The sequence below is a fragment of the Uranotaenia lowii genome, chromosome 3 (genome assembly GCF_029784155.1).
Source record: "Uranotaenia lowii strain MFRU-FL chromosome 3, ASM2978415v1, whole genome shotgun sequence".
NCBI classification, from domain to species: Eukaryota; Metazoa; Arthropoda; class Insecta; order Diptera; family Culicidae; genus Uranotaenia; species Uranotaenia lowii.
In genome coordinates, this window is record NC_073693.1 from 281,710,587 (window position 1) to 281,728,784 (window position 18,198).

Genomic DNA, 18,198 nt, shown 5'->3' on the forward strand with positions numbered 1-18,198 from the left:
ATCATAAAATAATTAAAGGGTGATACGGTCAAAATTTGGTCAAGGGAAAACGCGTGTAAATCAGTAAAATCGTTTATTTAAAAAATCAAATTAAATTTCTTTTTCAAGTTTAATTAGTATAAAATTCATGAAAAATATTCAGTTAGGCTTCCGTTTTTCAAGCTCCAAATCCCCTGCCATAAAATTTTGTACAGCCACCTTGTCCACCTTCTTCGCCGCAGAATGCCAGTTTGCCTTGAACTGCTGCTCGTCCTTAGCAGTTTTTTTTTTGTCTTCTTTAGGTTCCGCTTGACAATAGCCCAGTATTTCTCAATTGGGCAGAGCTCTGGCGTGTTGGGGGGGGGGGGGGGGGGGGGTTCATGTCCTTGGGAACCACCTGTACGTTGTTGGCGGCGTACCACTCCATGGCCTTTCTACCGTAATGGCAAGATGCCAAATCCGGCCAAAACAGTACGGAACAACCGTGTTTCTTCAGGAAAGGCAGTAAACGTTTATTCAAACACTCTTTCACGTAAATTTCTTGGTTGACAGTCCTGGAAGCTATGAAAATGCTGCTTTTCAAGCCACAGGTATAAATGGCTTGCCAGATATTTCCTCGCGAACTTCAGTTTCATGTGCTTGAATATATCTGCTACCTTTCCCCTTCCTTTTGCCGTATAAAACTCCTGTCCCGGAAGCTGCTTGTAGTCGGCTTTGACGTAGGTTTCGTCGTCCATTACCACGCAGTCAAACTTCGTCAGCATCGTCGTGTACAGCCTCCGGGATCGCACTTTGGCCGTCGTATTTTGTTTATCATCGCGATTTGGAGTCACTACCTTCTTGTAAGTCGATAGTCCACGATAGAATCAGCTTGTTTGCGGCATCTCGGAGAGAGAGGTTAGGGTTTCGCTTGAAACTACCGGCAACTCTCGGATGTCGGCTAAACGGCTTCCGGTTTTGGAATTCCCCCCGATCCAGACTTCTTGGCTGTCTACAAACGTTCCCCAAACACTTAAATTGCATTTGTAACGGTTGATTTCGCAACTATTAGCAATTTTGGCAGCGTTGCGTGTGAGTAGCTCGTATTTTCGCGATGCGCGAGCAAAATTTTGATACGGCACACACACACACATACACACACACACACACACATAGACACACACACACACACATAGACACACACACACACACACACACACACACACACACACACACACACACACACACACACACACACACACACACACACACACACACACACACACACACACACACACACACACACACACACACACACACACACACACACACACACACACACACACACACACACACACACACACACACACACACACACACACACACACACACACACACACACACACACACATACACACCCACACACACACACACACACACACACACACACACACACACACACACACACACACACACACACACACACACACACACACACACACACACACACACACACACACACACACACACACACACACACACACACACACACACACACACACACACACACACACACACACACACACACACACACACACACACACACACACACACACACACACACACACACACACACACACACACACACACACACACACACACACACACACACACACACACACACACACACACACACACACACACACACACACACACACACACACACACACACACACACACACACACACACACACACACACACACACACACACACACACACACACACACACACACACACACACACACACACACACACACACACACACACACACACACACACACACACACACACACACACACACACACACACACACACACACACACACACACACACACACACACACACACACACACACACACACACACACACACACACACACACACACACACACACACACACACACACACACACACACACACACACACACACACACACACACACACACACACACACACACACACACACACACACACACACACACACACACACACACACACACACACACACACACACACACACACACACACACACACACACACACACACACACACACACACACACACACACACACACACACACACACACACACACACACACACACACACACACACACACACACACACACACACACACACACACACACACACACACACACACACACACACACACACACACACACACACACACACACACACACACACACACACACACACACACACACACACACACACACACACACACACACACACACACACACACACACACACACACACACATGCAAAGAATACCATTCTATAGCCCATACTAAACGAACATTGTCGAACAAAACTGAAAATTTTGGGGAAAGTCTGAAGACTCAAGCGGTGCAAACCATCAGATAATAAAAATAAATCTCCAAATCAAACCTTGATTCTCAGTTCGTTATTGTCGAAACCGACCGAATATTTTCATGAGATCTGTTAACCGTCACTGCAAACTGAACTTCGAAGTTTTCTGCACTCTTGTTCAATCTATCAAACTCTCTTCTACCAAAACTCTACCCACACAAAGCGAGTCCAGATCTACGAATTTATTCGTGCATTTTTATGTATGTATGTATGTATGTATGTGTGGAAACCCACCAGTGGCTGATAGGTCTTTCGACCCGAGGCAATTTCTTCGTGCATTTTATCCTCTACAAAACTTGCACAATTTGATAAATTTACTTTTTCTTATGAATTACGTTCACATAATGGTCCCAGAATAAAAGATAAAAAAAAAGTCAAATGAACAAAACCATTCCAGTTTACCGATAGAATCAGTAGCAATAAATGGATTGATAAATCTAAATGTAGAGAAAAGGTCCTTAGAAAAAGGTGTCCATCAACCAAATTTGCAAAAATTAAAGTTAGAAGAACAAAAAATCGCTCCTCGTCTTCAAACACACTAGTCCTGAGAACTTACCTATGAACTCAAAAAGGTTGAAACTACGTTAATTTTAGATTCTGAGATATGAAGGTCATATCGCACGATGGTTTTCCGTTTGGGGGAAACTCTCTATAAACATGGAGCTTTGTTAGTTATTTGGGCATATAATGTAGTGAAATAAGTGTGAATATTAAACTTTGCCCCTCAGAATTATCTGCATTTCTTATATTGCATTTATTTATCTAGCACATATTATTTATTTTATTCATATTTATTTTCACGTTAAATTTCAAAGGATAATTGTTTTTCAAATACTGCACAATTGTCTGAAGATATTATTTTGTTTGACATTTATTTAGTAACGAAAGAATGATATTCTCCTTAATTGCTGCATTTTGCTTGAAGAATGTTATTGTGAATTCATGGCGGTTGGTTTTCATATAGTTTTACCAAAAATATCCTAATTTTTTTTTAAACTTTGAAAACTAAAATTTCAAATATTTTATTTTATTTTTATTTATTTCTAAAATCTTTGACTAAGTGACGTCACGGATTGCACATTTAAATTTAAATTTAGTAACATGATGGTCAAACATGCGCGAAACATCATTGAAAACTTCACAACATTGAAAGAGGGGGTGATTCTATTCGAAGACTGTCCTGCTTCTTGGCAGCCAAAATGTTATTTGGTTACGCAGTCGGCGAGTTGGAACATACAAGTCAACGGCATTTGTCAAGACGTCGTAGACAAGGGTGCGCTGTAGAAATGTCCTTCTTTGGCTCAAAGACGTCATTGATAGCAAGTCACACCTACCAGAATAGGTTGGTAACCGTACTGCATCTTGCTATGGTAATCGACGCAATGCGTAGCGGAGGAATGTTTTCTGAATCCTTTAGAGGTTTTCGCTGTAGACAGAATGATAGGGTTTCCAGACTGGTACCGCATTTTTCAGAGCATACGTATCTTCAAAGCTGGTTGTATTCCAACGCAGGAAACCGAGCAAAGCAAAGGCTTTGGCTGCGGGGATCGCGGTGTGTTGAACGAATAAGAGCTTTTGATCAAACGTTATTCTGAGGTCTTTCGAGATTGGTGCCACTCAAATCCAAGTCGTAGACAACAGAGGTAAAAAAGCTTTTACACTAACATTTTTCGGCGTTAACTTCTATACTATATCAGTATATCCACCTATATCTTTATATTGATCAAATTTTTGTCTTACGATTCTGTGAGGTACTTTGCCGAAAATCTTGGCGAAATCTACGTATATCGAAGCAGTTCGCTTTCAGTTGCGAGGCAGTTCGGACGCGTTGTTAGATTGCTTAGTCTGCTGATTTAGTAAAAAGGAAGTATCAGGTACAGAAAATGGAGCCGAAGAGGGAGAATATTATCAAGCTCCGTTTCGGGAATCAGACACGTAATCCTACCAATGATGAAGTGTTTGATTTTTTTCGTAAACATGATTGGAACTTTGATAGCCTTAATGCCATGTACCGTGAGGATTTTAGTTTGTTTGTGAAATTTCAAACGGAAGAATGGTTCTAGTAAAACTTGGTCATCAGATTGTCTTCAAATATGCGGATGGAAATGAAGTAAACGTGACGGTTTCAGAAGCTAGTGGCTTATCTAAGTATATCCGAAATTTCGGACTTCCACCAGAGGTTGAAGACAATAAAATTTTAACGGTTTTATCGAAATTTGGAAAAGTTCAGCAGTTAGTTCACGAACGTTATTCCGTTGACTCTGGGTTTCCGATTTCAAACGGTATCAGGGGTGCCTATATGAAGTGGAAAAAGAAGTAGGTACCTGCTCAACTTCAAATTGAACATATTAAAGCGAGAATCTATTACGAAGGTCTTCGTCATAAATGCTTTGTGTGCGGGGCCTTAGATCATGTCAAGGTCAACTGCCCAAAAAAAGGGAACCTAAACGATTGGCTGGTGAGTAGCAGAGAGGTTGGTTCATATGCCAGTATTGTGGCATGTGGCCGCAACGATCCAACAACAACGTCAAACAGTGTGATATCACTCGTGGAAAGGCTGGTGAATTCGACTACAACCGCAGTGGAAACACGGAACAGTTCAACCACTGCTGATGATAAAACCGACAACAAAATTGAAGACAACGTGAGCTTATCTGTACAAAATAGGGATCGCCGTTCTCTAACTGTTGATCCAAACATCGCTTCGGCAAACGACGTCGATCGGGATCTAGTGGATGTAGATAAGCCTGAAGAATGTATGAGCAAAGATTGGCGTGAAGTGGAGAAGAAGGAAAAAGCAAAAAAAAACGGGAAAGAAAACTTTTAAAAGTTGGCGGTGATGATGCTTCGGAAAGCGAGACGTCGGGACGCAAAATGTGATCGTTCCAGGAAGAGGCGAAGATTATCTCCGAGCGCAAGCTCGATTTTCAAGATCACGTGAAACAAGAAGTGCTTCCTGCGAGTTTTATAGGCGAAAGGAGTAAAATGAACGTTGTTTTCCACTCGCAAATTCAAAACTACTCGGAGCTGTTATCTTTGCTAACATGATCCTCTCCACCGTTCATACGGTAATAGTTGATTTCGCAACATCGTTTACTGTATTTTTTTTCGAACCTTTGTTCTTATTGCAATCCAAAATGATTTTTTCAAATTTTTTCTCATGCGTTGAATGATGAAGAATTTCTCTAAAAGAAATGAAATTCGATTCAATTATAGTTAAATGCCTAAAAATTCAAAAATCAAGAGAGGATAACGGCTGTATGTTCAATTTTCTAACTAACAATACGTTCGTATCATAAGATACAGCAAGAAAAGGCAAAAAATGCTAGGCTACGGATTGAAAAATTCAGAAGATTTTTGATCATTTTCATCAAGAGATCAAGAGATCCGAGCCTAGCAGAACACCATCTTTGCGAAAGGTAGGCAGAAAACAGAGCATCATTCTCAGAATGAATTAGAATTTTGTGAAGAACACGACATGATTCCAACCCTGAAGTTCTTACTCTTCGGTGAAAACTGGATTGAGAAGGTTTGGTTTTGAAACATTACAGAAAATATTGTTAATTAAACAACAGCTATTTTTCAAATTTTCGACCGCTAGTCTGCAACAGCATAAGAAAACTATGAGAAAAGTTACATATCATTTAAAAAAAAAATCAATAAACATTCTAATAGTTTTCAAATTACTTAACATTTCCATTTTTAACATTTAAACATTAATAAAATATTTTAATCCAAAGTGAAGTTTCTAAAAATATTCTTTAAAGTTCTAATATTATAACTTGTTCATTATGATCCAACGTCTTTTTTTTTAGTTGAAACTTGAAACTTGCTACAACTGTTGAACTTTATTGATTCAAAGTGACATCCGTAAAATGTATGAACAAATTTACGAATTTATTCTCTAAAAGCATAAATTCAGCAAACATTGAAAGCTGTAGGGAAGGACTAAAAATTCGGCACCCGAACATTTTTACTCGAGGTAGCGACCAGAACTCTTTGGCGTCCAATTTTTTTTCGTTTGGCGTCCATCAAATTTTCCCCGCTTTATTCCGAACACACATCGACAGGGCGCGGCGGGAAAAATTGAATCAAAGCAAAGTAACGAGATGCGGAAAAGAAAAATATTTGCTTGAACGAATTTTAAGCGGAACATTTTTAATTAGATTTTTTTCCTGCGCCCGACCGGCCGGTGGTGTCCGTCGTTGCAGGCGAGAATTTTTATTTTTATTTCCAGCGCTTTCAACTAGCTCTGGCTCTGGCCAAAGGAAACGGGCTTTCTGGCTGCAGCTAGCTGCTGGTCAACTATTATCCGCGGAGTGTCCAAAACAGCCCTTCGCTAGAGAAAGAGTTTACTTAATATTTTTTTTAGTTGAATTCATAGCGTAATTTTCGCCAGACGAAAAAATAGCGAACCAGATATGATTTTGGACTGTTTGCAAAGTTGAACAAATTTTTCGGTCCCACTCACTCTGGTTCGATATGATTAATCTTCTTGCTTTTTTGCGGGAGAATTTTTGACGAAGTGCTTCACTGGACAAACTTGATGAAATGATGAGAAATTACTTTGGCATTTTATAATTAGGAAAAAAAGATGAATAAACTTTAACAACTTGATTCCATTGGGAGGACTTTTGAAGTCCGTTATGAGACACTGTTTTTTTTTTTCTAAATGAGCCAATCACACAAAAATATATCAAAAATCACCTTTATTGATTTTTTTTTGTTCTAATTTCTTGTGCTTAGTTTTGGATTAATAACTTATTCAAATTATTGACATTAATTCAAATTCCATTTCTTTTCTTTCTTATTTCCTGCTGCACCAAAATGCTGCCCGCTGCCTGACTAAATCGCTGACTGCCTTTTCAATTTCTAACCATGGTGATCATCTGCTGGCTGATACTGCTGCTGCTACCTTCGGATATTGCTGCATCTTCCTGCTAACTAACTCTAACTGATGAACGAAAAAATATTCCCGGAACCAACCGGAAACAACATCAAACACAAATCTCTCCTACACCGCAAAAATCACTAATCCTTTCTGTTTTCTTTTTGCTTTCGCACTGCCGTTGGATTTTCGATTACTTTTTTTCTCCCGATTCCTCCCCCATTCGATTTTATTTTTTTTGTTGCCTCAACGTTCCATTTTGGTTTTCGATCCGATCCTTGAACGCGAATTGTGCGTTCCCATGCCAATATCCTGGATTATTCCAATAATCACTGTCCTCGAACCGGGTTTCCTTCAATGAACTCCTGGGTTGAAAAAACACACGATACGAACCTATTTCCCATCGTCATCGATTCCGAAAAATGAAAAAAAAAACTACTCAAACTGACAACTCCTCCAGCAATGCGGCCAACACACCAAGGATATGGACTCCTACAGCGGCTGGCCAGCGCCGAGAAACCACATGTCCATGAAGCAAGGATATGAGGTACCCCACTCGCCCACTTTTGATCTAAATTCACCCGAAACTTGACCAAAACCATCCGCCTACGCACGCACGTGACGCTTTTTCATCTCTTATCTGAGGACCCCTTTGAATGTGTCTTTAGTTCCAGCTTGTAGCTATCAAACTACTACGTTCTTTCAGATCTTTTTGTCGGTTTTGGGCAAACCTGTTTCTTGTGTGCATTAAGTTTCGTTCATAGATAACGTATACTTTTATTTTCCACTTAACACTTAACTGACATCTTTTACCATATTTTTCAGAAATTCTTAGTGAGTCAGTAAGATTTTTACTTTGAAAATTACATGTAGTTTTGAAGTAAAATGACCTTCACTTCACGCATTACTTTCTGTTTCGGTTAAATCTGGCTCTCTCAATAAAAATCTTAATTAAACGATGAATTGAACTGTTTTTTTTTACATTCAATGGGGTTTTAGTTACTTGGGGAATTAGTCAATTTTGATTTTTTATCTATTTCCTCAGAACCCTGAAATCTACATCTGACCTTGATCTCGCCCAAAACCACAATGAAATGTTTCATTGAAATTGAGAAGTTAACGAAGCTACCTTCAGCGTATGTTCATTGATGAATTCTACGTGACGATTTGTGGTCTGACCTCTCTTTTTGATGACTCCAGTTTCGATCTTCTACTTGGTTTTGAGTCGATGAAGATTCCTGTAACTTCCTGTCTGTCTTGTGCAGAATGAGTATCGCCAATCCTGGACCCACTCTGTAACAGCACACGCTCCAGACTTCTCCACGCTACGACTTGGATGGTTCGTGATTATGACGTCTTTCGGATTACTTACCCATGGCTTCAACTACGCGCTCGATGACGCCTTTACTTTGTAGTTTCAACCGTGGGATCGAACGAACTCTATAGGACAGCTCGTTCCGATGGAGTCATCCTATACACTGGTCATGTTGTACTGCGGACTCCAACTCATTTTCAGAACTTTCGCTATCCGGGCGGAGCTATCACCCCTCTATTAATTACATTCTCTGCACCACATTAGAGGCTGTAAGCGAAAACTATATTGACTCAAGCATTCTCGTACCTTGGAAAGTTGAACCCCACTCCATGAAGCACTCGCGACCAGTCAGGAACTGCTTCGTGTAGACGTTCGGGACCAAACGATGAATTAACTTCCCTCGCTTATAACTGTCTGGTGCTGCCATCTTGGACTTAGCTGGCGGGAGCCGCATTCCATAAATTCAGCCGCTCGCTGCGAGACAGACGCTGTTTGAGCCGCCCCTGACCTGGAGAACAGACGCTCGGTTGTTGTTGCACGCCGCCCCTGACCTGGGGGACAGACGCGTGCGGCCACCTTCTCAGTCTGCATGCGACCAAAGCATCCACCGGGGTTGAGCACCCGATCTCCGCTTAGGTTACTCGCATCACAGCCGGTACCACAGGGAGGTAGGGATAGGAGTTGTGAATAAGAGGTGATATGACCACTATGGGGTCTCGTGTTGCACATTATTCACCATTTACCAGCCAAAGAAATGACCGACCTGGAACTTTGGCGACGACTTTTAGCATGAAAGCACGGACATGAATTGGAACATGGAACGTTTTAACCCTTGCCCAACCAGGCAAGCTGGCTCAACTTGCTAGAGAAGCTAGCTTGAAATTCTGGGACTGAGCGAAGTCGGTTGGCCAAACACTGGAGAACACAAGACACAGTCCGGGCAAGTCCTGCTTTACTCTGGCATCCGTGGAGAACATGCTACTCGGGAACGAGGAGTTGGTTTCCTATTAAGCCAGCAGGCCCATGCGGCCCTCATAAGAGGGGAACAGATAAACGAATTAGCCAGATTCAGAACACGGGATAGAAACCTTGCAATGGTCCAGAGTTATGCGCCAACTGACGATGCCGATTTGCAGGAGAAAGAGCAGTTTTACAGTCAACTGAACAGCGTGGTAGAGAAAATTCCAAAGGGTGACATTCAAATCCATTTAAACGCAAAGATTGGCTAGACCTTGAGCGCATCATGGGGCGCCATGGCCTAAAGCATGGATCACAATGAATCTGGACGCACAGTTTGTTATACAATAGCGCTCCTAGTTGTCAGATATGGAATGACACGATTTGTTTTGTTCCAAAAAAGTTACACGTGATGGAAGCCGTGAGTCGAAAATTAATTTTGGACACCCACGTCAAAAATCCGACGTACGTCACTCATACGTACGACGGATGCATCCTCATGGATGACGAAACGTAGGTCCATCTGGGCGGCTTCCTGGCCAAAAATTTTACAAAGGTTGGGGTGATGTCCCCGCCAAGTTCAAATTCGTTTTTTCCGATAAGTTTGCAAGAGAGTGGCAAGGTATTTGTAGCTGCGGACGAAAAACCCCGGTTTTTGTGAAAAACAAGACCATGGACTCCGAAATTTACAAGGAGGAGTGCCTTAAAAACGTTTTTCCCAGTTCATTAGATCTCACAAAGGACCAATAAAGTTTTCGAAAGATTTGGCAGGCTGCCACTACAGCAAAGAGGTACTAACAGTGATATCGGGACAACGGGTGGATTTTGTCGAAAAGGACATCAACCCACCCAACTGCCCTCAATTTCGCCCTATCGAAAAATTGTATGCAATTGTCAAGCAGAAGATGAAGAAGAATGGTAGGACGACACGGGATGCAACAGAGCTGAAGAGAGTGTGGAAAAAAATGGCCGCTGAGGTCAGCGAATAGGGTGTCCAAACTATGGTGAGTGGTACTCGACGAAAATTTCAAAATTTCATCAAAACAACATCGGAATATTTTTTTATTATTTTTCCTTTGAAGTGCAATAAAAACCCTACATTTTGAGTACAAAATATTTTTATTTCGTTTACATAGCTCTGAAATAGACCCTTTTTAATTCATCGTGATCCATGCTTTAGGACAGATGAGCGAAAACGGAGAGATGTTTATAGAATTTTGTGTCAACAACAACATGGTGATCGGTAGATCGCTCTTCCCCCATCGACCAGCACATAAGGTCACTTGGGTATCCCGAGATGGCCACATCTGCATCAGCCGAAAATGGAGAAGGAGCCTTCTTGATGTCCGCAACAAACGAAGCGCAGACATTGCATCTGACCATCACCTCATCCTTGGTGAGATACGACTGAGAGTCGCGCGTGTCCAGCGGCGAGAGGAGAAAGTCAGGTTTCGATACGACGTCCGCCGGTTGGAGAATCCAGAGGTGAAAAGGGCATACGTTGAACAGCTAGAATCCCGAGCCTCGGAGCTGCCGACAGACGGAACAGTCGAAGAACAGTGGTGTGGAATCAAGAATGCCTTTATCACGACGAGCCATGGTACTCTTGGTAAAGTTTGTGGAAGACGAAGTGAATGGATGTCGGATGAAACCTGGAGGATGATCGATGATCGGAGAAAGGCGAAAATCGGAATTCAGCAGGCATGTACCGGGTCAGCCAAAGCAGTCGCCTGCTTACGATATGTGGAGCTGGCAGTTAAACAAGCTTGTAGACGAGACAAGAGAGCCTGGACAAACTCCCTAGCCGAACAGGGAGAAAGAGCCACCGCTATTGGAGATATCCGATTATTGTATGATATTTCTCGCCGCCTTAGTGGTGCAAGGACTAATGCAAGAATGCCGCTGGAAGACCGAGCAGGTCAGCTGCTGACAGATCGAACAGATCAGCTCAAGCGTTGGACTGTGCATTTTGAACAACTCTTCCGAGTTACAAATAGCAATGGCCAACAGAACCCGCAGCTCGAGGCACCCACAGTAAATCGCATTAATGGCATCAACTCGGAAGCGCCCTCGCTGGCTGAAATAGAAGCGGCAATCAAAAACATGAAATCCAACAAAGCACCTGGGATCGATTGCATCCCTGCTGAAATGCTGAAAGCCGACCCTGCCCTGTCAACACAAATGTTGCACCGTCTTTTTGCTGACATCTGGGATAATGCAACATTCCCGGCCGATCGGATGCAAGGTATCCTTGTGGAGACCTGACAAGTGCGGTAACTGGCGTGGCATAATTTTGATCTGTACAACTCTCAAAGTACTCTGCAAAGTGATCCTGAACATGATCCAAGAGAAAATCGACGCTACACTCCGACGGCAACAAGCTGGAATCCGATCCCGACGATCATGTGCAGACCACATGACAACGCTACGAATAAATAATACAGGAACAAATCATTGAGTTCCAGGTCTCTCTTCTGCTGGCGTTCGTTGATTTCGAAAAAAAACATTTGGCCGACTGAACCACGGTAACATCTGGGCGGTTCTAAGGCGACGAGGAGTCCCAGCGAAACTAGTCCATCTGATCAAAGCACAGAACGAGGAATTTTCATGCAAGGTCTTGCACGACGGTGTCTTGTCCGAACCAATCCCGGTAACTGCTGCAGTGAGACAAGGATTTATCTTATCACCGCTACTCTTTCTCATCGTAATGAATGAGATCTTGACTGAATCGATTGACTGTAGTTCGAACCGAGGGTTGCCGTGGAATCCAATAGAGTAACTGAACGACCTTGACCCAGTGCTTGACCTGGCAGACGATATTGTTTTGCTCGCCCAAACACAACAAGACATGCAGAGTAAACTCGACGACCTCACTGAAAGCTCCAAGGCATCAGGTCTCAAAATCAATGTCGGAAAGACCAAGTCGATGGAAATCAACACAGTAAATCCTTTCAATTTCGTGGTAGCTGGACAACAGGTTGAGAAAGTGGAGTGCTTCAAGTATCTTGGTAGCCAGATTAGGCCTGATGGTGGTACCAAGAAAGATATCGAAAGTTGAATCAGAAAAGCCCGATTTGCGTTTGCGAGTCTCCGAAACATCTGGCGCTCACGCCAGATCTCTCTTCTAACTAAAATCCGAATATTCAATTCAAACGTCAAATCCGTATTGTTGTACGGGTGCGAAACTTGGTGACATATACGGAGACGACTCGAAAACTGCAAGATTTTGTGAACCGCTGCCTGCGGAACATCATCCGCGCTTGGTGGCTTGGCAATTGGATCTCAAACGTGGAACTTCATCGCCGGTGTCATCAAGGGGCGCTGGAGATCGAGATTCGTGAACTTAAGTGGAGATGGATTGGGCACACGCTGCGAAGAAATGAAAACGAGATTTGCAGAGAGGCGCTTGACTGGAATCCAGATGGGCATCGAAGAAGAGGCAGGCCCAGAAACTCATAACGGCGTAGTCTATTTAGTGGTTTTGCTCCTGCCTTCCAAGGTAGTTTGTACTTCCTTCCGCCCGTTCCTTTTGGTGGCCTTCCGACTGCAGTGCTCTGAGAGAATTGAATTAAAACACTTCCAGAGGCTTCTGTGGCATATGTGTTCGTACCCGTGGTGCTAAGTTGCTTCGCTTTTGCTTTCCGAGGTAGCTTGTGTGTGTGCCGGTTTCTGGACTGAGTTGCACTCACTGTCCCTGGGTCGTCGTTTTGGCTTCCTGTTGCAGGTAGTTGTTGGATTGGGTGGCTATTAACACGTCGCCATGGCATCCATATTCGGGTGACGGCTGTATTTCCTGGGAAACCCCGTCACATCAAAAAGCATGTGACGCTCTCTCACTTAAGTTAGCCGCTCAGTTTAGACACAAGTTACGAATAGTGGAGTTCACCCTGATTGCTTTTTTGCTCTTTGGGCCCGGCAAATAAAACAACCAAAATGAGAGCGTAGCGACGAACGTTTTAATATGATGGCTTTACACCACCTACCGATCAAACTTAAAGATCTTCTTTTAGATCTGCCTAACACTATCCGGATGTGATCGGAACACGCGACGCTTTCTCATTTTTCAAGACGATAATCCCGATTTGGATGAGACGGAAACTCGTTACAATGAACTATTTACACGTGGTGGTTCACTCGGCGGTTACTTTTTTCTTCCAATGTCACGCGGGAATGACGATGACAGTTCCTCTGATACACGCTTAACGTTTTATTTGAAATTATTTGTATGCTGAAAATTTTCTGCATGGGTTTGCTTCTTGCGTAAGCCTGTTCAATGTTTCGAACGGTGATGTTGATTTAGTGTGGGATGGTTTACTTAAAAAAAAGTTGTTGCCTTATTGCTCATCGTATCATATCAGGGCAGAAAAATATCATAATGCAAAAATTCAAATGCAACAAGATGTTGGGCAATTTGCTTAATTGTTGAGTAAATTCACCCACCCAGCTAGTTTTTCATCTGTTCTCATGTGCGTGAAGACGTCGCCGATCGTTTCTCCTAGAGCTTTAAATAAGATCGTCTCTACCCGATCCCTAAGTTTGCCAAGGTCAATGAGGTGGAAGAAGGTGATGAAGAAATAGCTTTGCAAAAGTTTAAAGTAGTTCAACTAGTGAAATTTACAATGAGGAAATAATTCGGCTTTTCCAGTCAATTCACGGATCCAAAACACCTTCTCCTCTTAAAAGAAGAGTAGGTGTTTTGAAATGCCGAAATATTTTTCCGTTGAACTAGTAAAGTTTTTTCTTCTAAACATAGTTACCATGACTAAGGTGACGTCACTTCAAACAAACGACGAATTTTGCTTTGAATAAGTAAAGCTTCCTTACAACGCCGCGTCATGACACTGGTTATTTTTTGTTCATTTTTCGTTTTTATATCGGCCGTGCAATAGTGTGCGTGCACTTGCGCCACCTTAGCAAAAGTGTACCTTACTGGGTCTTGTGTTTGACGCTTTTTGACATTTTTTTGCATTTTACCAGCCAGCATTCCGACTAGATGAGTGGCTGCCCAGAACGTTGTAGTCCACCTTCCCCAAATGAATTAAGAGAGTGATCAGTAGGGTGGCCCAAAATTGTACTACGTCTGGGATTTTGCACATCATAAAGTCGCGCATCTTTTGAATTCAATGTTGATAAAAATCTTAATCCAAAGTGCTCTTTTTTGTTAATTTTGATTATTTTTTTTACAAAAATTCATGGTGTTGCGTCATTTAAAAAATCATACATACGTATTGAGAGTCCAAAACAGCCCCAATTAATTTTTAGTTAAAAATTTACATTATAAAAAATTTTTAAAAATATTAGAGACACATGTTTGAAACTTTCTCAAATTTTTGAAAATGTTATTAGAACAGTGAATCGGTGCGACCTCTAAACATCATTTTTATGAGTCGCCGCCATATAAAATTTTGTTTCTAACACATTAAGCTATCCTTTGAAGCTTGAGCCCCCAAGATTCCAGACATGGTACAATTTTGGGCCACCCTAGTGATCAGACACCTCTCGAAGGACTTGTTGGAAGGCAGACGTTTTTTCTGCATATGTATATGACACCTTGCTGGAATCTGCTGTCATTAAGCCATTTGATTGTGTCAAATTCACTCTTTATGTTTATTATCAAACTTTTTTTGGGATTCGATTTTAAATTTTATATGGAAGAATGTCAAGTATAGCCATTGGAAGTTTTTTTAAATTTTATTTTATTCTCATTTCCAATGTAGTACAATCAATTTTCAATACATGGAGCTTATTACGAAATTTTCTAGCTAAAGCTTTGCTATATGTCGCAAAATCATAGTAATAAAGTGGTTAATTCGTTCTAAATGCATAGAATATTAAGAAATGTTATTATCACCAGTAAGCTAGATATTGATTTCGTAATATCTTAAAATGTTAAGATAAATTTATCTATAATATTTTTTTTTCGCATTCTGCAATATTTTTTGAAGAAATAATTACCTGCAGAGGAATAGGATAAGCACAGATTGGCCAGGCTGATGCTCAGATTGTTTGGACATTTTTCCAGCCCCGGTAAATAAAACGGAGCGAACAGAAAAGCGCAGATTGTTATGGCTGCTGCTATGGTTGTTTGTTCCTCCGGGAAATAAGACGGAGAGACTAGAAAGCGCAGATTATTGAAGCTGCTGATTTGATTGTTTGTTCCTCTGGTAAATAAGACAGAACGACTGAAAAAGTGAAAATTTTAAGTCTGCAGCTTCGTTTGTTTTGATTTGGCTTCTCGGTGATAAAAGACGGATTGGCTTAGGAAGCGCAGATTTTTAAGGCTGCTGCTACTGATTGTTTGTTTTGATTTGGCCTTCCGGAGGAAAAATACGGATTGGCTCAGGAAGCGCAGATTTTCATGGCTGATGTTGCTGTCTGTTTGTTTTGATTTGGCCTTCCGGTGAAAATAAGACGGATTGGTCTAGGAAGCGCAGACTTTTTAGGATGCTGCTGCTGATGATGTGTTTTGATTTAGAATTCCGGTGGAATAAGATGGATTGGCTTAGGAAGCGCAGTTTTTCAAGGCTGCTGCTGATGATTGTTTGTTTTAATTTGGCTCTCCGGAGGCAAATGACGGATTGGCTGTGGAAATGCAGATTCTTAAGTCTGCTGCTGTTTGGTTGTTGTGATTTCGCCTTTCGCTGAGAAGAGACAGATTGGCTTAGGAAGCGCAGATTTTTAGATTGCTGTTTGTTTTGATTTGGCCTCCCAGTGGTAAAAGATAGATGTAGAAAAGAAAACACAGAAGTACAAAATGAAAAATAGAAGTTATGAAAATAAATAAAACAAATATGTGGCAACACTGGAAGAGAGGTTACGAAAGTCAGTCATTGATATTTTCTTGTGAGCGACAGACGTAACAGAGTGAGTCCCTGAATTGAGATTCTTTAGAATAGTGAAATAACGGTTGTGCCTACATAGTTATTCTTCAGAAATTTTAAGAAATTATTTAAACAATTTCTTGTAAGATGAAGTCAGAATAAAAAAATATTCTTAAACATATCAGTTGACCTTATCTTCAATCACTTTAGTTAACGCCCGGTCATAAATTTGATAACTACATAAATTGCGACAACTCAAGGCATTTTTAAAGCCAAGTTTAAAATACATGGGTGCGATTTAATAGCGTCACGTTATCCAAACATACGGGAAAATTGTGCTTAAAGTTTCATAAGTATTATCAATGACCTAAAATTTCCTTCGCAATTTAACCACTTACACATACCTGCAACTTTACATTTAAGCCTTAAATGTTAACTTTCAAACCCCTTTCGATCTGTTTTCTTCGATTTTCACGCAATTTATGAACGACCAACCCAATTTCCAATCCTCAAAGACCTACCACGCACCAGAAACGGCAAAAAAAACCAAATCACCAGCTTTCAGTTCTTTTCAGTTTCTTCCGGTGAAGCTCTATTAAAAATTGCTCTATCGACTCATTTGTTCCTGTGTGGGGGTGAAACTCGAAATGCATTTTCCCGAACATCCCGGCGAAGCATCCCGAAAAACCTCAATTTCCTTTCGCATCGAATCATCATATTCCAAGGACCCCCACGCCGATTGATGTTGTGTGAAGCTATGTATGTTCAGTAGATAGAGACAGACCTTCTGGAATGAGTGAGACGTTTTTGTGGCATATTCTGTTTGGTTTAAGCTTTGCGTTTTCTAGCCTTTTTTTCTGTGTGTTCCGTCTGTCCTGTTTCTTTTTTAACTCAAACCATTTGACGGAAAAAAACATTCCAGCCCAAGAATTGCATTCTTATTTTGCAATCACAGCTTCAGACCCGTTTTTTTTCTTACCAACTTCCCTTCCTCCCTGAAGATTTTTGTTTTCAGTTGAGTGTGTGCCAACCAAACGCCTAGATCTGAACCATGTTCCATTTCCGGTGCTTTTTATCTCTTTTTGCTTTCAAATGCCTCCATTTGTTGGATATGTAAGCGTTCATGTTAGTGAAGATTTTTCCTGTTTGGTTTTTATCTTTTCTAGAAACTTTGGTACAGTTTTACTAAGAAGCGTGAATGCAAATGAAGAGTATCATGCAATCAACAGGAATCATATGTTGAAGTTATAAGGATGTAGAAGAGGCGTTGTATGTTACTTTCCAATTGCTTTGTATTTTATTTTTACTATTTTCTTCGAAATTGTAGCTAAAAATTTGTGTCAAAAAGTATCATGTTCAAGTCAACCAGATTGATAAGTTGACAAAAAATATAATAATATCTTAAGTAGATTGTCGATGAAAATGCATATTGTTGTTGATAAAAATGCATATTTTCATAAGAAGGTAAAAAAGGATATCACTTTTCGATTATTTTTTATCAGTTAACGGTACCTTTACTAGTCAATAGAAAAAGAACATCTATACATTACATACTTGCAATATTAATAATTATTGTTTTTTCTTCAACTCTAGGCCAAAATGAACGCGGTTGACCATCATCATCACAATAATCTACAAAAAGGTAGCCAATTATCATCAACTTATCCCATTAAATATTATTTTAGGACTTTCAAAACAACTCATCTTTTTTTCTGATTGAGTTTATGAACATCGGTAGTTTGCCTCTAAATATTACTTATACATAGCATGCATCATTAAAAAAAAGTTTTATTTTTGGCTTTTTTTCGGTC

At 41.0% G+C, this 18,198-nt stretch overlaps 1 protein-coding gene across 1 annotated transcript in view; it reads left to right on the forward strand.

The window, feature by feature from the left end:
- LOC129750792 (zinc finger protein rotund-like) overlaps positions 1-18,198 on the forward strand; it is a 152,168-nt gene that overhangs the window by 61,912 nt on the left and 72,058 nt on the right. Inside the window, exons 3-4 of the mRNA XM_055745866.1 lie at positions 7,755-7,841; positions 17,981-18,029. Coding sequence (XP_055601841.1) covers positions 7,755-7,841; positions 17,981-18,029 — 136 coding nt within the window. The remainder of the gene's footprint in view (positions 1-7,754; positions 7,842-17,980; positions 18,030-18,198) is intronic.